The sequence below is a fragment of the Schistocerca serialis genome, chromosome 5, assembly GCF_023864345.2.
Source record: "Schistocerca serialis cubense isolate TAMUIC-IGC-003099 chromosome 5, iqSchSeri2.2, whole genome shotgun sequence".
NCBI classification, from domain to species: Eukaryota; Metazoa; Arthropoda; class Insecta; order Orthoptera; family Acrididae; genus Schistocerca; species Schistocerca serialis.
In genome coordinates, this window is record NC_064642.1 from 576,386,875 (window position 1) to 576,409,334 (window position 22,460).

A 22,460-nucleotide genomic window follows, 5' to 3' on the forward strand; every position below is an offset into this window, starting at 1 on the left:
AAGTAAATGAAAAAGAAGGCTGCAGGTTCTGAATGTCGCGGCAAATATATTGAAATTGACGGTAGCGGCCATGAAAGGAAAAAGATGAACGCATTCACTTACCTCTATTGTTGAGCAGCGTCGCCGTGAAGATCGTTGCCTCCACCTAAATTCTCTGCATAAAATTAAAATAGCCCGCATCTCGTGGTCGTGCGGTAGCGTTCTCGCTTCCCACGCCCGGGTTCCCGGGTTCGATTCCCGGCGGGGTCAGGGATTTTCTCTGCCTCGTGATGGCTGGGTGTTGTGTGATGTCCTTAGGTTAGTTAGGTTTAAGTAGTTCTAAGTTCTAGGGGACTGATGACCTAAGATGTTAAGTCCCATAGTGCTCAGAGCCATTTTTTGAAAATTAAAATAATAGTAATAATTTTCCAGAATTTGAGGAGCTGGGACCCATGGTATCACAAAAGACGAAATCACTTTCATTATTTAAACCAATTTTATCAATAAGAAATGGCACAACACGTCTTAACACTAGGACAGGATAACAGCGAAAGGTAACTTATTCTAAAACTAATAAACGAAGAGCTTATTTTGTTCAGCAAATGCTTTACGCATTAATCTCTGGTAGTTGAACTAGTGTCTATATACTCATAAAAAATTTATATAATTCCTTTACATAACACAAATCAATAATTTGATCATTGTTGTTGTGGTTTTCAGTCCTGAGACTGGTTTGATGCAGCTCTCCATGCTACTCTATCCTGTGCAAGCTCCTTCATCTCCCAGTACCTGCTGCAACCTACCTCCTCCTGAATCGGCTTAGTGTATTCATCTCTTGGTCTCCCTCTACGATTCTTACCCTCCACGCTGCCCTCCAATGCTAAATTTGAGATCCCTTGATGCCTCAGGACATGTCCTACCAACCGATCCCTTCTTCTAGTCAAGTTGTGCCACAAACTTCTCTTCTCCCCAATCCTGTTCAATACCTCCTCATTAGTTAAGTGATCTACCCACATAATCTTCAACATTCTTCTGTAGCACCACATTTCGAAAGCTTCTATTCTCTTCTTGTCTAAACTATTTATTATCCATGTTTCACTTCCATACATGGCTACACTCCATACAAATACTTTCAGAAAAGACTTCCTGGCACTTAAATCTATACTCGGTGTTAACAAATTTCTCTTCTTCAGAAACGCTTTCCTTGCCATTGCCAGTCTACATTTTATATCCTCTCTACTTCGACCATCATCAGTTATTTTGCTCCCCAAATAGCAAAACTCCTTTACTACTTTAAGTGTCTCATTTCCTAATCTAATTCCCTCAGCATCACCCGACTTAATTCGACTACATTCCATTATCCTTGTCTTGCTTTTATTGATGTTCATCTTATATCCTCCTTTCAAGACACTGTCCATTCCGTTCAACTGCTCTTCCAAGTCCATTGCTGTCTCTGACAGAATTACAATGTCATCGGCGAACCTCAAAGTTTTTATTTCTTCTCCCTGGATTTTAATACCTACTCCAAATTTTTCTTTTGTTTCCTTTACTGCTTACTCAATATACAGATCGAATAACATCGGGGAGAGGCTACAACCCTGTCTTACTCCCTTCCCAACCACTGCTTCCCTTTAGTGCCCCTCGACTCTTATAACTGCCATCTGGTTTCTGTACAAATTGTAAATAGCCTTTCGCTCCCTGTATTTTACCCCTGCCACCTTTAGAATTTGAAAGAGAGTATTCCAGTCAACCTTGTCAAAAGCTTTCTCTAAGTCTACAAATGCTAGAAACGTAGGTTTGCCTTTCCTTAATCTATTTTCTAAGATAAGTCGTAGGGTCAGTATTGCCTCACGTGTTCCAACATTTCTACGGAATCCAAACTGATCTTCCCCGAGGTCGGCTTCTACCAGTTTTTTCCATTCGTCTGTAAATAATTCGCGTTAATATTTTGCAGCTGTGACTTATTAAACTGATAGTTCGGTAATTTTCACACCTGTCAACACCTGCTTTCTTTGGGATTGGAATTATTATATTCTTCTTGCTATAGTAATATGAATCAACGACAATTAGAGTAGTCAATAACATGACTCTTAAGTAGTATATAGGGATTCGACAAATAAATGGAAACATCGCGAGAAACGCATGCTTGAACGTTCATACAAAGGCTAGCCAAGAATGGCATACAACTCGTCGGCTTTGACCAATGACATATTTTTGCCATATAAATTACTTTGTTTCTGTTCGAGCCATAGATAATAAATCAGCTATCTTCTGTGGTAAAGCGTCAGATTCGTAAATAAAAATAAATGAACGTATTATTAAGATATAGTTACTGTGTACGCATTTTGTCGCTTGTGGTAATTTTAAATCATTTGTATACACATTTCTAACTATACCTTTGTCTGATAATGAGTCATTCCAATTGCTGTTTCCTCTGCAATTACTATGTACGTTAACTGAAGAATAGGATTGTGTGTGTTTATTGTATATTAAACCGGGGACCTAGAAACGATGGAGAGGCTTCGTCCCGCCGTAGCCCTCAGAGGTTCCAACAGACCACAGCAGTAAACCCACCCCACCGCCGCCCCACACCGAACCCAGGGTTATTCTGCTGTTCGGTAGGTCCCCAGTGAGCCCCCCCTCCCGGAACACCTCATACCAGACGAGTGTAACCCCAAATGTTTGCGTGGTAGAGTAATTATGGTGTACGCGTACATGGAGACTGTTTGTTTTTGTGGTAAGGTGTTATAGGACCAAACCGCTGAGGTCATTGGTCCCCTAAGCTCACGCACTACTTAATCTAACTTAAACTAACTTACGGTACGCGTACATGGAGACAGTGTTTGTTTTTGTTGTAAGGTGTTATAGGACCAAACCGCTGGGTCATTGGTCCCCTAAGCTCACACACTACTTAATCTAACTTAAACTAACTTACGTCAAGGTCGACACACACACACACACACACACACACACACACACACACACACATGTATATATACCAGGGGGAGGACTCGAACCTCCGACGGGACGAACCGCGTTGACCACGACAAGACGCCCTAGACAGCGCGGCTATCCCGCGCGGCGAGAGACAGTGTTTGCGCAGCAACCGACATAGTGTAACTGACGCGGAATAAGGGGCACCAGCCCGCGTTCACCGAGGCAGATGGAAAACCGCCTTAAAAACCATCCACAGGCTGGCCGGCACACCGGACCTCGACGCTAATCAGCTGGGCGGATTCGTGCTAGGGACCAGTACGGCTTCCCGCTCAGGAAGCAGCCCGTTAGACCGCGGGGCTAGCCGGGCGGGCCGAAGAATAGGATAGTACTAAAGAAATCAAAAAAATCAACGTACGTAACACTGGCATCTTGTACTTCAGCTGAGCTACGAAGGTTGTATCCCGTTCTTCAGCTGACCTATATAGGTCAGCTGAAGTACAAGACACAAATATTACGTTTGTCGCTTTTTTCGCCTTCGCTAGTACTAGTATGCTATTCTTCAGTTGACCTATATAGTTCAACTCAAGTACAGGATACAAATTTTCCCTTTGTCGCATTTTCGCCTTTGTTAGTACTAGTATCCTACTCTTCAGCTGATACTAGGACTAGAGAAGGTGAAAAAACCGACATACGTAAAATTTGTATCCCTTATTTCAGCTGACCTATATAGATCAACTACAAATTGTACGTTTGTCGCTTTTTTCGACTTCGCTGTACTAGGATCCCAATCTTCAGTTGATCTATGTAGGTCATCTGAAGTGCAGGATACTAATTTTACGTTTCTCGCAATTTTTCGCCTTCGCTAATATTACTGTCCTATTGTTGAGTTGATCTACATACATCACCTGAAGTACAGGATACAAATTTTACGTTTGTCGCATTTTTCGCCTACGTTACTTGTATCCTGTTCTTCAGCTGACCTCTACAGGTCAACGGAAGCCCAGGATATAATCTATATGTATCAGCTGAGATATTCCATGCCTGTGTTACATATCACGTCTTTTTTTCCTTTTTTGCTTTCGCTAGCACTAGTGTCCTATCCTTCAGCTGATCTATATAGATCAAAATGGCGTCCGATACTACCTGAGTTCATATTTTATTCACTAAGCTACAATCAGTAACTTTATCGAATGACTTCTGAAATTGGTGGAACGAGTTGATGACAAACGTTGGCGAATGAAAGACAAAAGTGATTAATAAGTTGATTCACTGGTCTGTACACGGGCGGAAAAAAATATGTAGACACCTCAGACACAACATATTACCATGTCGCCATACTAAAACCATTGATATGCAAAACAGCTCCCAGTCGTCTCAGAATGGATAAATACAGGTCGTGTATGGTATTCAAGGGACATTCAGGTAACGATGATGGAATCGGGTAGCGCTTACGCGCCCTTCTCTTCAAAGTAAAACACACGGACTCAACAATATTGAGATATGGTCCAAAGGTTGGTAACAGTGTTAACACAAGACTCATCCGATCAAATGACATTCTTCCATTACTCGATAGTCCAGGTTTTATGACTGCTGCATCGCGTTTCCTTGTTACGGTAATTTGCATCACTGATGAGTGGGTTTGGAATTCTAGCTCTCCCTGAAATTCCTCACATCTGGAGCTCTCCTCGTTGTTGGTTTTGGTGCTGACAGGGTTCTCGAGTGCGACATTCATTTCTGCAGTAACTTTTACAGCTAGCGTCCTCTTGTTTTTCGTCACAGTTCTCTTTAACGGCCGTCCGGCACGATCACACAACACACATTTCCTCCGAGTTGTGACTTAGCGGATCAAGTTTTTCCGGTTCCCCCGCATGCGGTACAAATCTTCGTTCCCAGCCTCTTGAAACACTGAACAGTTCGGCTACCCTGGTTACGGAAACACCCACCATAGGAGCACCAACGATTTGCCCACGTTTGAATTCACTTAGGTTAGACATAACGCATTCACAAATACACAGAGCAGAGTTCTGACCACGACTAACACTTGCAACACATTGAGGGACGTTCGTGGTTAAATACAACTGCGCCTCCAGCAGATTTGGCTAGAACTGACATGTGATTACATTTTCACGCAATTTGGGTGCATAGATCCTGAGAAATCAGTACGCAGAACAACCACCTCTGGCTGTAATAACGGCCTTGATACGCCTAGGCATTGAGTCAAACAGAGCTTGGACGGCGTGTACAGGTACAGCTGCCCATGCAGCTTCAACACGATACCACAATTCATAAAGGGTAGTGACTGGTGTATTGTGACGACCCAGTTGCTCGGCCACCATCCACCAGACGTTTTGAGTTGGGAGAGATCTGGAGAATGTGCTGGCCAGGGCAGCAGTCGAATATTTTCTGTATCCAGAAAGGCCCGTATAGGACCTGCAACATGCGGTCGTGCATTATCCTGCTGAAATGTAGGGTTTCGCAGGGATCGAATTAAGGGTAGAGCCACGGGTCGTACCACATCTGATATGTAACGTCCACTGTTCCAAGTGCTGTCAATGCGAACAAGACGTAACCGAGACGTGTAACTAATGGCACCCCATACCATCACACCAGGTGATACGCCAGTATTGCGATGACGAATACACGCTTCCAATGTACGTTCACCGCGATGTCGCCAAACAGGGATGCGACCATCATGATGCTGTAAACAGAACCTGGATTCATCCGAAAAAATGACGTTTTGCCATTCTTGCACCCAGGTTCGTCGTTGAGTACACCATCGCAGGCGCTCCTGTCTGTGATGCAGCGTCAAGGGTAACTGCAGCCATGGTCTCCGAGCTGATAGTCCATGCTGCTGCAAACGTCGTCTTACTGCTCGTGCAGATGGTTGTTGTCTTGCAAACGTCCCCATCTGTTGACTCAGGGATCAAGACGTGGCTGCACGATCCGTTACAGCCATGGGGATAAGATGCCTGTCATCTCGACTGCTAGTGATACGAGGCCGTTGGGATCCTGCGTTCCGTATTACCCTCCTGAACCCACCGATTCCATATTCTGCTAACAGTCATTGGATCTCGACCAACGCGAGCAGCAATGTCGCGATACGATAAACCGCAATCGCGATAGGCTACAATCCAACCTTGTTTTTTCTTGCGTAATTAATAACGTGATAAACAACTGTCTTTTACTCCTTCAATAAAGTTGACTTTTTTGCTTAAAATGTCATATGGTGGAATTTGCTTCGTCTACTTATGTTCCTATACATATACATTGTGGGCGTCAGCGCAGTTGTGTTATTGTAAAACCTAAATAACTTTTCGCCTTCAGATATACGATCTCGGTTGTGTAAGAAAGTGGATAAAATATCCCAGTCGTCATGGAACATCTCCAATCTGTCACTAAAATAAAGCGCTATTATAAAATAAAGATTATGAAGATACAACAGTACAAAATCCCCTATTATAAGGAGAATGAGCGCGGCGAAAATAGGTTAACTTAAGATGTTAACAGACTGGTACCGTTAAAATTTTCTTCCCGAGAAACCTTGACGTACCGTGAAATGACGTGACGTTCCGTTGACGACCTGTGCGAATACCTCCATTCGAAAGGTATTATAAAATGTTTTGGTGTTATGTGACGAGACGTGACGTTACCTGATGGCAGACGCGAATTGGCGCTAAACAATCGACGTCGTCCCTAGATCACGTGACAATTCCAGTTTAATGTTGACAACATGCGCAGGACGCAATGCTCACTCCAGAGATATTTCTACTCTATGGCCGCACCCGCCTTATTCGCCTGATATGGTTCCGTCAGACTTCCATCTCGTCCCAATGCTGAAAATTCTTCTTGGTGGGCGAAGATTCACTTCAAACGAAGAATTGATAGCCTGAGTTGACAACTATTTTGCAGGCCTGAGGAAACTCATTTTCGAGATGGGATCAAGGCACTGGAACATCGTTGGACCAAGTGCATTAATCTACAAAGAGACTACTATTTTGCAGGCCTGAGGAAACTCATTTTCGAGATGGGATCAAGGCACTGGAACATCGTTGGACCAAGTGCATTAATCTACAAAGAGACTACATTGAAAAATAAAAAAAGTTTCATCGCTGTAAGTACTTTTTCTCTATTCCGTTCCGAGAAATTTTCAAACCACCCTCGTAAATAAGGAGCCGTTTTGTGTGCCGCTATACTGACTTGGTGAGGAATAACTCTAAAGACTCGAAAATCCGATGCTCAAGATTTTTAGAAAATAAAAAAAAAAAGATCAATCGTCTTGCTCGGAGCAGTACACAATTACGAATATGGTGTGAGTGACTATATAAAGACTACTACTGTATCAAAAACATGTAAAAACAATCGAATAATTACGCATTAGATATGCTTGTCAGTACGCCAATAGTTACAGTCTTTAATTATTTCTCTCTATGCATATATATTTCCTTTCTTTGTGTTAAAAGGATTAATTGTCTAGGACAAACAGATAGTAACTCTTTTACCAACTGTATAAATCAGAATAGGAACCTATGTCTGATCTGTTAGAGCTCGATTTTCATTAAGCCATTGTCCATTTTAAATTCAGGACAAAATATTAAATTAATTAGAAAGTCGTACGTTTTACTAATTCGTGTCCTAAAATAATGTTGAAATAGGTGTAATTTATTTACGTTTTGTTTTTGCCGGACGTTATTTTTCAAACTTACGTCCTTGTACATCTAATTATGTGCAGTGGCCTAAGAGTCAATCGGAATACCTCTGAAGAGCTACAAGGTGATGCACAAAAAACTGGCCCCGAGTACTAGACTGCTCATTGTCGCTCGCCAGTTGTAATCTACTGTTCCGAAGCTGTTGCTTGCACTAGCTTACTTGTAATTTCTTTATCATCTAATTATTACATGTTTATCTATTTGTTGTCCTGCCTACTCTTGGCGGGCAACAATCCGTTCGTAACTGCCGAGCAGTCCGTATTCGGGGTAGTTTTTTCATGTGCCACCCCACTGAAATAGCTAGATTCTATTCGCGCAATTACGTAAAGATAGCATGTAAATTTTTTTAAATATATTTTTCTAGTTTACCGTTCTGCGTTTCTGATACTTAAATCGCGTTTGTACATCATTATTCCGCAAAATCCTGTCAACCTGTCAACACCAGAGATAATTATTTTGTGACAGCTGATTCAGAGTTATTACGAAAGTTCGCTAATCTGTCACTACATACTGAGATGACACAAACGTATTAATACTTTTTGTTTTAAAATTCTAGTTGTCTAGCAAAATGTGAATTATCGATTTTCTTTTCCTCTGAAAGTAATATCAATATTTTTTAGATCCCTTCACTATGTATCACTTCGTTAACAGAAGATGACTCTTTAATAACTGAATACTAGAACCCGTCCTCCCTGAAATACTGCTTCATGTACTATCTTCAGGGCTGTGAAACTTTTTGTGGTGACTTTCATTAGATGCCTGTCTAGCTCAAAATTAGTATCTCTCTCTTAATATAGAAATGTATAATATATCAGCAATTTTCTTTTAGCTTTCACTTCTGACTCTCTTTTTTTTCCTTTTCAGTCCTTTATTGATTTCTTATTTTCCTTGGAGGCAGCTCAAAGAAACACTAGATTTATGGGAGTGTCAAAAATCTTACTACCTCCAAACATACTCATAGACTTCGCCTGTTCAAAATAAAAATATAGTGCCACTGCCTCTTTTACTCTAAAACTAATTACAACAGCAAAAATTATTTTCCCTCTTCTGGCTTGGGCTACTGGTCTGTGTACAATCCCACTGTTATTACTGAAGAAAAGACAATCCTCATAAAGTTGAATAAAGGATAAAAAATAAATAAATATTTCCTTGCAACCAAGACTGACAGTTAATTCGCTAGAAAATGTTGTTCTGTTCGATTAATGGTCAATAATCATAATTTTTTTCAAGAATGCATTCAGTCGCAGGACTCCCGGAAAATAGCTCGGAATGCACCTGAACCGCCACTCAAAATTCCGTCAAATAGGAAAAGAATACTGCATAAAATATCGTCAATGCCACTGAGATCTCAGCTCGTACTCACTGCACCTACACACGGCAACAATAATCCAAACCATAAACCGGACGCATTCAGTTACCTTAGAACACTCCGAGCAGCTTTCCTCTCCTAAACATCTAGAATTATGTAGCAATCTATACTCCAGTAACACGCAATTCAACGACAAATTCAGTATTGTCTCCTCCACCCACAAGCGTCTGCGTTTCACATTCAAACGTCAGATCCTGTACAAAATTAACCCAACCTCAATGATATCTACACCTGGACTCCCAGAACTATCCACGCCTCTTTAACTGCCGTGCACAAAATCATCAACCATTAACAACGCCGTCACAACATCAGTTATGTTCAGATCGAACACTTGACTCACTGGCTGTTTCTGTTTAATTCCGACTTGAAGTGTAGGTTCAAGCTACCGTAAGTATAAGATGCTTTTACCAAATTCAGTAATACAGATACAGCGGAGGATATGTGCGCACAGTCACTCTTTTAGAAGCCATTAGTGGAGTATTAAACGTATAAAAGAACACCTCCGTCTTTATGATAATTAACGCATCTTTGATCGAAGCCGTTGGTAGCTGCAGCGACGGCCAGCTGCGTCTTGTCTGCTCTTTAGGGTCGCTCTGACCACTTGACAACGAGACGGAAACTCTACCACGCGACGGCCGCTCAATTTACTCATGTACATCTACAACGATGGTTTGCATACAAACATCAGTACAATATAATCATAAATTATAATACGTAATAATGATAGGCGAACAGAGAAACCGTGATGCGCCAATGAAAAATATTTTGGAGCACACACAATGTAGCGCTGAAACTCCGTGGCACGGACTTCACGAAACACCCAAAGCTCTAGGGACCCAATGTGATCCACGAATACTCACCCGCCGCGTACAAAACACGAACTACGTTTGGAGATGGTCCAAGGTGCACTCATCTCACTCAATGACGCCCGGGATTATCTGGTAGCAGACTTCCTAGAGGGCACTAAGCACACGTCAGTGGACTTGAATCTGTTCTTATGTTATTCAGCAGTGACTGGTTAGTCGTTTGTGGGGTGCTATAAGTGAATATGAGCCGGCAGTGCTCATCCCCGTGTCCTACACTTGTCAGCCAGTGGCTTCTGAGGAAGTGGTTCAGGGTGGTGTACAGATTTTTTTTTCGTTTGTTGGGTGTGCATGTGTATACTTGTGCTGTTAGTAAAACATCACAAGACCGCATAAGGCTACACAACATATCTGCTACAATTTTTTTATCACGGGCGAGTATTGTTATTTTTTATATTGTTAAGTCTTTCTACATTCAAGTGCCCAATAAACCAACCACTTTGGAATGTCGGTATGTACGTAAAATAAATCACGAACATTTTGGCCTTAAGCAGCTCAATCTTTTACATTTAGAAATATCTCAGGGTTGTAAGTAAATATATTTTTATCGAATAAATAATTTATACTTTCGTATGTTCGCTCGGAGAAACACCTTTCGCATGGTACATTTATTATTAGTTCAAAACCGATAACCTTCTTAAGTGTGGAATTCTCGTCACTTGAACAAAAGATAGGTATGAAGCGGTAACCACAAGGGTGTTTACTATCGATACGACACTCAGCAAAATGAATGAAATTGTCTATACTTTAATACGTTTACTCAAGAATTAATTGCAGACCTTTCCATTTTGCTTTACGCCCCTTAGTATTGGATTAATATGAACCATAATCTGCCGTTTTGAAAATGGCGGCCAACAATACAAATTAAAACTCGTGCTGTACCGCGCGTTATTAATCTCTGGCAAAACGTACAATTAAATTTCCACACACATTGTGATGCTACCGCTACTGAAGTAAGTGGTTTGGTTATCAATAGCAGCAAATATTTACCAGAAGGGCGTTACAAGATACATGCGTCTCCATCCACATCTTTCTCACATGAAGATCCCAACAAAAGTAAGATAATTCTGTTCCATTATTCTAAAACCACGGATTATCCTGCAGCATCGATACTGTTTTCATATACATCATAGTGAGATAATTAATATTTTGTAGTATTCTTTTGCACACAAAATAAAAGTTTGTTTAAACATGTCATGTCGATCGTAAATGAATATTACTCGTTACAGAGGACCAGTACAGTGGTATGGCTGCTTATTGCTGGTTCAAAAATGGTTCGGAACACTATGCGACTTAACGTCTGAGGCCATCAGTCGCCTAGAACTTAGAACTAATTAAACCTAACTAACCGAAGGACATCACACACATCCATGCCCGAGGCAGGATTCGAACCTGTGACCGTAGCGGTCGCTCGGTTCCGGACTGTAGCACCTAGAACCGCACGGCCACTCCGGTTGCCACTCCGGTTGCTGCCCATAAATGGACTGGCAAAGGATTTTCTGTATTGTGACTAGCCTATCAGATGTTACAATCAACTGTAGTCCAGGCGAAGCCTGTTGTTGGCCGTAGCAGATGACGCTGGTGGCAACGGTTTTCCCTGAATCGAAGTACTCACCGTACACCCTTGACACAGGAGTACCGTTAAAGCCAGTGCCTGCTCCAGCTAGAAGAGGGTTTGTCTCACGTGTCGGACATCTACGACTATTTCTCGAACAAATGCGCTGATACTGGGAGTATTGTCCATTCTACGACGGCCAGTACAGGGTCTGACAAAATCCTAGTTACTAAGAACTACCCCATTTGTCGTTGCGACAGGTGTGCCCTCGATCCACAGCGGCCATTTATCATGGATTGCTCATGAGGGTGTTTGTCCAAAGACTTCCTGTTTCATTCACCTGAAACTCTATGTGCTGTTTAGTCGAACGATTAAATATCAATATCAATAATAGGCTGGGTACGTTGTCCACTAACATAATCTTATGTTTCAGTGGTTTTCTTTGACTATCGAAAAACTCTTACAGTTCATCGTCCTTTCTCTGTTTTAATAACTGTAGTGCGAGAATCTATTCAAGGACTAAGCAACTTCTTCAGATTCCTATTTTCATCATTGGGATGGAATTTGACAGAAGAAGAGGAAGCAGTTAAAAAGTTCTATAGCTGTGCTTTCTTTGGAAACTGTTTTTTGGCAATAATGTGATCTCATGTTACTAACAGACTTATGTAGATAATATTTGCTGCAAACTTCGCTCCAACTCTTAAGTTAATTTAATATTTTGTAGCCAAACTACAATTACAAGTAAGATGCTAATTCTTCAATGTTCCTTCCACTTTACAGGATCGCATGTGGAGGAAGACTCGCTCTTTTGGTCCTTTTTTGTGCAGAGGAGTGGATGCCAACAGGAATTTCGACTTTCACTGGAACGGTAATACCATTTTTATTTTTTGTAACATAACTGTACTTTCTGCATTCAAAATTCTTTATGTAACAGGAAATTTATTAAATTTCTGTACATGTTTTTGCTTAAACGTAAAATTACTATATGGTGTGCGGGACTAAGTACCAGTGACGTCACGGGCGGTGGTGGGGTATGTAAGCATGGCAGCGGCATTCGCACAACAATCAACCACTTGACACTGACAGAGGAGATCTCGGTCGGAAGCTCGTGGGCAGTTAAACACTTCACGCGGCTTGAAAGCCCGGAATATTTTATTAATTATACAGGATGTCCGATATTCCGAGAAAACTAGGGTAAGCTATAGGGAAAGACTGGTAATATAGAATATGTACAAGCACCAATAGGAAACAGTAAAAGGGGTTAGGTTGTTGTGGGGGACGAGACCAGACAGCGAGGTCATCGGTCTCATCGGGTTATGGAAGGATGGAGAAGGAAGTCACCCGCGCCCTTTGAAAGGAACCATTCCGGCATTTACCTGGAGCGATTTAGAGAAATCACGGAAAACCTCAATTAGGGTGGCCGGACGTGGGATTGAACCGTCGTCCTGCCGAATGCGAGTCCAGTGTGCTAACCATATGAATATGTACAAGCGCCAGTAGGAAACAGTAAAAGGGGTTGGGTTGTTCTGGGGGAGGAGACCAGACAGCGAGGTCATCGGTCTCATCCTATTAGGGGAGGATGGAGAAGGAAGTCGGCCATGCCCTTTGAAAGGAACCATTCCGCCATTTACCTGGAGCGATTTAGAGAAATCACGGAAAACCTAAATCAGGATGGCCGGACGCGGGATTGAACCATCGTCCTGCCGAATGCGAGTCCAGTGTGCTAACCACTGCGCCACATCGTAGAAGACAAAGAAGAAGTGCTCGGATTGAAAAGGGTGTAAGACAGGGATGTAGTCTTCCGCCCCTACTGCTCAATCTATACATCGAAGAAGCAATGGCGGAAACAAAAGAAAGGTTCAGGAGGGAGATTCAAATGCAGGGTGAATGGATATCAATGACAAGATTCGCTGATGGTGTTACTATCCCCAGCGAAAGTGAAGAAGAATTACAGGGTCTGATGAATGGAGTGAGCAGTCTCAAGAGTACAAAATACGGATGTAAGGTGTCAGGCAAATCCAACACCTTCCATGAAAACCCTGGCATAATAGCAAATCCGGCAGTGTGTCACATAGCTCCGAATAAATCCTGACTTTAAATTAACCAAAGTAATACGATCAACGAGTGAGCAAATGGAATACCACAAACTAACACAAGAACGCCTAAATGCATGTCATACCTTCCCACCGTGAAAGAGACGCAGTTCCAAGGGGAGAAACGAGAACAGAAGCCGAGAGCAGAATCGTGTAGGCTAGGAGGCCCTACGATAAGGGACGGACACCCACGTCGCCAGCCGACCGCCAAGACCACTCCCAGCCCATGTTAAAAGATAGAGCCCTTCAGAAGAACAGTATAGATCTTACGATAACACTAAAAGGGCCACACCAGCAGAAAGTTTTAGCTTGAGACTATACGCGTCTCTGTTACGTTGCAAACATTAAAAAACATTGCCCCACCACGAAAAGTATAACGTTTCTCATTGGATAGACAGAAGTTTTGTAGGCGGAGCTTAAGGTTAACATTGAGACCCTGATTGGTCAGTTGAAAACACAGCCAGATAGCTTTTCTAAAACCAACTTCGGAAAATTGTAATAAGGAGAAGTTAGAAAGAGTTGCTTCCGAGTCGGCGAGGTGTGTGGAGCTGCGCCGCCCGCCGCCCCCTGACGCTGACTAACCGACGACAAGGTAATGAACGCACGAGATGCCGCATGAGAGCACATAAGCCTTCACTCAGAACTGCAGAAGTCTCATCTGTTACATCCCCTTTTTACGTAATACTAGTGTCGATTGTCAATTAAACTTCGTGGTATTCACATTTGCTATTAGAAGTTAAAATCTGAAATGCGATGATTTTTCTGTTATGTAATTATTGAGAAGCCACATCAGCCACTGTAATTTACGACAAGTTAAATAAGTAATTAAAGATAATTGAGGGTCACTCTAGACCATTTTTGATAGTTTTCTCTTTGATGAAACTTAATTTAAACCTAGATTATAGATGTGATATGGCATAGGTCATCCTTCGATCGATTGTAGAACTTGGAAACCCATTCAGGGAATATTCGTTCACATTCTTGTTGAATGCAGTTGGTTTTTATCATCCTGTATTAAAATATTTCCTTTTATCAATAGTGCAATTTATAAACAATGTTTTGTGAATAGAATAAAATTTCCAATGGTAAACTTAACTGCTTTTTCGACGTTATTTTACCAGCTAACTAAAAATAGGAAAGCCATGAACCCCTTCCACTAAATTTAGTTAGTATTAAGATTCTTTTACAGGGAGTGCAGTGGAGCTGACGCTGAAATCATTAAGTATTTGATTATATCATCGCTAGTCTCACTGAACTCTTCTGAACTCTACATGTCATGTGTGGTCTGGCGTCTCCTTACCAGCAACAGGTCCCAGGTTCAAACTAGTCAATTCCCTAAAAAAACACGCTCAGAGCGTCGTTGCGCGAAAGTGGTAGGGAGACACGACTTAGAACAGACAGACACCACGCAGAATGTTAGACGGATTGAGAGTAAATAGAAGAAAGTTCAAAGTAATGAGAAGTAGCAGAAATGAGAACAGTAGACGAAGTTACCAGATGCTGTCAGTCTCTTGTAGAAACCAAATCACATGTCTGGGGAAAGTGTTTTGCCGCTACTGCGATGAAAACCTGCTGGCGCCCTGGCCTGTTATAACTTACTAACATACTGACACATTGCCGTTTGAAATTGACTAAACATATTCGTTTTTTTTTTTCTACATTTCCACTTGACGACCCTTCAATGCCTCAGCCTGGCCCAACACTGACAGTGCGGTAGTACAAGAGAGGATGCTGCTAGACTAACTTGCCCCCTTTTCTCCACAACCTGAATCACTTATTGCTGGTACACTGTCCTCGACAAAAATTCTAGTTTTGATTCATTTTGGACCACTCTTACGTTTGTTCAAAGTTCCACAAACATTAGTGTGAGAATTTCACTTATATCTAGTCCGAATTATATACGTTTTTCGCGTAACGTATTATGTTTCTAGTATGGTACTTATTTTGTTACTTGCATTAATGCTACGGTATCTCCGTGTCTGATTTATGTTCTTAACACTACCTGAAGCTCGTAATGAAGCATATTCGGGGAGATTTCAGAAAGTAAGTTTCATATGTCGTTGTATGCTAAGACCACTGCGCGACAAGTGTGGCGCATTGTCAGAAGAGAGTACGTGTTCTGGGTTTCCTGCAGACGCAGTTCTGCTGTGTTACGGATAACAGGTGCCTCAACGTGTGCCAGAGAAATGGCGCGGCAACTCTATAGGTACTCCGAAGTCGAAGTACGGGGAGCAGTATGATTCTTGTGGGCAAAACATCTAAATTGCTTGCGATTCATTGTGAAATTCTGGCGGTATATGAGCCAGATATAATGTCACGTCCACCTGCAGTGAAATGGTGCCAACAATTTGACCAAGGTGGCACAGTCGTGGGTGATGCTGATCAGGAAGGAAGGCCGTCGACATCGACCACAGATAAAATGTCCAGGCAATCTGGGGGAAAGAGATTTTCCAACAATGAGGACGTTCACACAGCAGTTCTATAATGGCTCTGTCACCAAGGAGCGGATCTTTATCGTTGAGGAACTGAACGACTGGTAGAACGTTCTGACCGTTGTTTACAGAAACTTTGTAACTGTGTTGATACCTACTCATGTCATATATCTGCACCATTTTAAAGTGCAATGTAGCATTCAGTAACATTTACTTCATCTCTCGTAATAACATGTAACTTACTTTTTGAAGTCCTCTCCTATGATGCTTCTCGCATGAGTATACTAATGTGGCACTCCCTACCACTATTTCACTAATAAAGCTGTTTGTATTCCCTTCTTTAGAATCGCTGTTGGTTTCTTAATTCTGGATGCAATTGTTACTGGTTTTAATGGATATTTCTGTCTTACTATATTTAAAAAATGACTTTCCGAATTGTTTACCACAGCACTTGATATCTAACCGTGATGTGTCACAATTCACCTTTTTACTAGGACGAGGTTACATTCATTCTTTCTTTTCAGAGGTTGGCACCAGTGAATCGTCCTGTGGCGAGGCCTACGCCGGAGAGGGGCCTTTCTCTGAACCTGAGACAAGAGCACTGAGGGACTACGTACTCAAGAACGCTGATCGCATAAAGCTTTACCTTACGTTACACAGCTACGGAGGAGTAAGCAACTACAGCAAAACGATCAACGTTCTTTCTTACGCTTAGTATACGGGGTGTAAACGGTATAAGGCGCCAAAATTATACAGATGGCACATCTCGCAATGCTTGACAAAAAAATCTAGTAACATGTTTGCGTATTTCCTACGGTTGTACCAGAAAAAAAAAACAGTTCGTCTCAGGATAATGGTTTTGGAAAAGTAGATACTTGGCCGTGCACGTACGTAATCAATCGGTTCCTGTTATTGCCCGCTGCGCGTATTGACATCGCAAGCGTAAATCGTTAACACACAGGCAACTGCGGCCTAAGTGGCTGCGTCATTGTAATACACCGAGCGACGACAGTAGGCGAGTAACCTGTGCAGATGTTATTGCAACTCTGCTAATTTTTAGGATGGAAAGAAGATTTACTATAGCTGAAGTATGCGATATGCATTTAATGTATGGCGAGGCAAAAGGTGTTGCGAGGGCAGCTGTACGAATTTATCGAGAACGCTTCCCACGACGACGACTTCCTGCACGAAAGACATTTGCTGCTGTGCACCAAAGGTTTGTGTCACTCTAATTCTCTACTTGTATGCGATTATTATGCATTTACATCGTAATAAAGTGCAGTAGTTATCTGCACGTTTGTAAATTTTCGTCCGTATGCGAAACGTATCTTCTGTTCTGATATGCTTTCCGTTTTTGTTACATCATGACAGAATACAGCTGACGAGTACGTATTTAATTTCCTTAGATTGAGAGGTACTGGCTCTTTACTGCCCCGTGCAGAAGGTTCAAATGGTTCAAATGGCTCTGAGCACTATGGGACTTAACTTCTGAGGACATCAGATCCCTAGAACTTAGAACTACTTAAACCTAACTAACCTAAGGACATCACACACATCCATGCCCGAGGCAGGATTCGAACCGGCGCAGAAGGCAGAGGCCCACAACGCGCCGATCGTACATTGGAAGCTGAGGAAAGAATTCTGGACCGTATCCAGAAGGATCCTTCTCAGAGTACTAGAAGCATCGCCCGCCACGTGGGTATATCGCACACTGTGTTCATCGCACTTTGCAAGAGGAGCGTCTGCAGCCTTACCACATTCAACGCGCACAAGCATTGGAAAAACAAGATTTCCCTCCACGACGTGAATTCTCAGAGTGGTTTTTGTTACACAGTGCGCAGCATGATTTTGTTAACAAAATACTCGTCACAGATGAAGCGTCTTTCACTCGCGACGGAATAACTAATTTCCATAACATGCACACGTGGAGTGTACACAATCCTCGCCACGTAGTGGCAACATATTTTCAGCGACGATTTTCCGTAAATGTGTGGGCGGGTATGCTCGATAATTACATTATTGGGCCCTATGTTTTACCTGCAAGTTTGACTGGTAACTATTACCGAATGTTTCTAGAGGAAACATTATTACCAATGTTGTTAGAAGACATTCCGTTAGGCATACGTCATAACATGTGGTTCCTCCACGATGGTGCTCCACCCCACATTGGTCACAGAGTACGCAGATTTTTTGATAGTCGATTTCCAGGACGATGGATCGGACGTTCGGGTCCACGTCGATGGCCAGCACGCAGCCCTGATTTAAATCCACTGGATTTTTACTTTTGGGGTCATATGAATGAACTTGTTTATGCTGAGCCAGTAAATAATGTGGACGAACTGACGCAGAAGATTTTAGATGCTGCCAATCCCATAAAGGCCAATGTGCATGTGTCTGAACGAGTGCGACGAAACTGGGTTCGCCGTAATGAAGCATGTGTAGAAGCGAATGGTGGTCAAATGGTTCAAATGGCTCTGAGCACTATGGGACTCAACATCTTAGGTCATAAGTCCCCTAGAACTTAGAACCACTTAAACCTAACTAACCTAAGGACATCACACACACCCATGCCCGAGGCAGGATTCGAACCTGCGACCGTAGCAGTCCCGCGGTTCCGGACTGCAGCGCCAGAACCGCACGACCACACCGGCCGGCGAATGGTGGTCATTTCGAACATTTATTGTAGTATTGGTGTAAGAGGAAACGAAGTGACGGTTTTTTTTTCGTTACGAGGTTGTTGTACTGAAGGAAAATAATGTGAATTTAGTATTCGTTATAGCATTGCCGTAAAAAGGTGAAACAGTTGATTGTAATTAATGCGCAACTATCTAATTTGTGATTGATTGAATTTGTACTAATGGAAATACATTGTGTTTGATATTAGCTTGTCATCACTACTCAAAAATGTCCAAATGTGTGTGAAATCTTATGGGACTTAACTGCTAAGGTCATCAGTCCCTAAGCTTACACACTACTTAACCTAATTATCCTAAGGACAAACACACACCCATGCCCGAGGGAGGACTCGAACCTCCTCCGGGACCAGCCGCACAGTCCATGACTGCTGCGCCCCTGACCGCTCGGCTAATCCCGCGCGGCTGTCATCACTACTACGACCTTCGTTCTCGACTTGTTGAGAAACAGTCTGGTTGTATTCCATTCACGTAAAGCGAATTACACATTCTTGACAACCCAAAACCGTTTACATTCCTTTTTTCGGTACCACCTGATTATCACACCACGTCGTTGTACACGCCTAATGATTTCAATCCTCTGGTCGGCTCGTTGCCTTTCTCTGGCCGCCCCGTCATTGTAGGCAATAAGCTCGGTACGCCGTGTACTGTCGGTTGACTACGTAAACCGAAATGCGTATACTATCTATCCTACGAACATTAGGTTTTAATAATACAAAAATAAAGTACATGATACAAGAAGATGTCATTAGACTTTTTTGTCAAGCACACCGAGATGTACCATCTGTATTATTTTGGCACCTTATACCGTTCACACCCTGTATACTGGTGCCCCAAATTAAAGCAATAAACCGCTGTTTCTCCGCACTGCGTTTAATTCACAATATAATCATATAAACTGTCAACTCATGTCCGTGCGATTGTGTTTTGCACGGAAGATGGCATTTCGGTCAACGGAAAACCACGCCAACGATGACGTCAGGGCACCCATCAAAGGAAGCAGTGTTTGTCGGGTAGTCCCACATCTACAATAGCTGTGTACACAGTCACAGACGGTTGCAGTATGACACAGAAAAGACATCTACCAGACTCTCTACATGGAGAGCCGTAGGAAGAATGGAGGCAGGACAGTCAGATTCATGTGGCTCGATGGCTTAACGTGAATCGTTCTGTGGTGTCACCGCCAGGAACCACACTTGCTAGGTGGTAGCCTTTAAATCGGCCGCGGTCAGTTAGTATACGTCGGATCCGCGTGTCGCCACTATCAGTGATTGCAGACCGAGCGCCGCCACACGGCAGGTCTAGTCTAGAAAGACTTCCTAGCACTCGCCCCAGTTGGACAGCCGACTTTGCTAGCGATGGTTCACTGTCTACATACGCTCTCATTTGCAGAGACGACAGTTTAGCATAGCCTTCAGCTACCTCATTTGCTACGACCTATCAAGGCGCCATATTCTTCATGAATTTATTCTGAATAGATAATATTGTGAATCATGTACAGTCAAGAGCGACGTTCATCATTAATGGATTAAAGTTAAGTATCAAACTACACTCCTGGAAATTGAAATAAGAACACCGTGAATTCATTGTCCCAGGAAGGGGAAACTTTATTGACACATTCCTGGGGTCAGATACATCACATGATCACACTGACAGAACCACAGGCACATAGACACAGGCAACAGAGCATGCACAATGTCGGCACTAGTACAGTGTATATCCACCTTTCGCAGTAATGCAGGCTGCTATTCTCCCATGGAGACGATCGTAGAGATGCTGGATGTAGTCCTGTGGAACGGCTTGCCATGCCATTTCCACCTGGCGCCTCAGTTGGACCAGCGTTCGTGCTGGACGTGCAGACCGCGTGAGACGACGCTTCATCCAGTCCCAAACATGCTCAATGGGGGACAGATTCGGAGATCTTGCTGGCCAGGGTAGTTGACTTACACCTTCTAGAGCACGTTGGGTGGCACGGGATACATGCGGACGTGCATTGTCCTGTTGGAACAGCAAGTTCCCTTGCCGGTCTAGGAATGGTAAAACGATGGGTTCGATGACGGTTTGGATGTACCGTGCACTATTCAGTGTCCCCTCGACGATCACCAGTGGTGTACGGCCAGTGTAGGAGATCGCTCCCCACACCATGATGCCGGGTGTTGGCCCTGTGTGCCTCGGTCGTATGCAGTCCTGATTGTGGCGCTCACCTGCACGGCGCCAAACACGCATACGACCATCATTGGCACCAAGGCAGAAGCGACTCTCATCGCTGAAGACGACACGTCTCCATTCGTCCCTCCATTCACGCCTGTCGCGACACCACTGGAGGCGGGCTGCACGATGTTGGGGCGTGAGCGGAAGACGGCCTAACGGTGTGCGGGACCGTAGCCCAGCTTCATGGAGACGGTTGCTAATGGTCCTCGCCGATACCCCAGGAGCAACAGTGTCCCTAATTTGCTGGGAAGTGGCGGTGCGGTCCCCTACGGCACTGCGTAGGATCCTACGGTCTTGGCGTGCATCCGTGCGTCGCTGCGGTCCGGTCCCAGGTCGACGGGCACGTGCACCTTCCGCCGACCACTGGCGACAACATCGATGTACTGTGGAGACCTCACGCCCCACGTGTTGAGCAATTCGGCGGTACGTCCACCCGGCCTCCCGCATGCCCACTATACGCCCTCGCTCAAAGTCCGTCAACTGCACATACGGTTCACGTCCACGCTGTCGCGGCATGCTACCAGTGTTAAAGACTGCGATGGAGCTCCGTATGCCACGGCAAACTGGCTGACACTGACGGCGGCGGTGCACAAATGCTGCGCAGCTAGCGCCATTCGACGGCCAACACCGCGGTTCCTGGTGTGTCCGCTGTGCCTTGCGTGTGATCATTGCTTGTACAGCCCTCTCGCAGTGTCCGGAGCAAGTATGGTGGGTCTGACACACCGGTGTCAATGTGTTCTTTTTTCCATTTCCAGGAGTGTAATTACGTCCGCTTTCTGAATTGTCATTCCTTGTCATGTTCCAGACCTCGCGTCAGTATAGTTCTTCCCTCCTCACGCTAGCCTGCGTGAGCTAAAACGCGTGCATTTCGGCCTCCATTCGTAACACCGTGTAGGCTCTTATGCTAACAAAAAACGTTCTGTTGTTTCTCGGATGTGGCGACGGTTTATAGAGACCGAAGCTGTATCATGGAGACCAGGGCAGGGCCAACGACGTGTGGTAACAGAAAGAGAGGGCCGTTATTTGGCTGTAAAGGAACGACGGTACTGCCTTAAAACTGCGTGGCAACTGGCATCGGACTTAGCAGCATCCACTAGACGTGTCGTATCGAGGCAAACGGTGTAGAGAAGACTTCGACAGAGTGGCATTGTCGGAGACCCGCTGTATGTCTGCCTCCGACGCGTCTTCAGAGAAGGAATGTCTAGAGTAGAGTCGTCAACATGCCACCTGGACAGTCGATGAGTGGACCAATGTTCTTTTCATAGATGAGTCCCGATTTGGTCTGGAGAGTCATTCTCGACGGATTCGCATCTGAAGAGAATGTTAAACACGATTTCGAGACAGATATCGAGCAGGATCGCTAATGGTGTGGGCAGGAATTATGTTGACCACTCTAACACCTCTTCATCAAATTGTACGGGTGAATTGGAAAGGTTCCATTGCTGTCAGGTACCGTGACGAGGTCTTGGGACCTCTTGTACGTTTATTGCGAGGTGCTGTGCGTCCAGATTTCGTATTGATGGACGATAGTGCTCGATCTCATGGTTGATGTTTTTTTGGAAACGGAAAATACTGCACGCATGGCGGGGACTGCTCGCTCTTCCGATTTGAATCCCATTGAG

General features: G+C 43.7%; 1 protein-coding gene across 1 annotated transcript in view; it reads left to right on the top strand.

Annotated features, from left to right (window-relative positions):
• LOC126482110 (carboxypeptidase B-like) overlaps window positions 1-22,460 on the top strand; it is a 131,791-nt gene that overhangs the window by 54,000 nt on the left and 55,331 nt on the right. Inside the window, exons 5-6 of the mRNA XM_050106086.1 lie at window positions 12,190-12,277; window positions 16,459-16,604. Of these exons, the coding sequence (XP_049962043.1) occupies window positions 12,190-12,277; window positions 16,459-16,604 (234 nt within the window). The remainder of the gene's footprint in view (window positions 1-12,189; window positions 12,278-16,458; window positions 16,605-22,460) is intronic.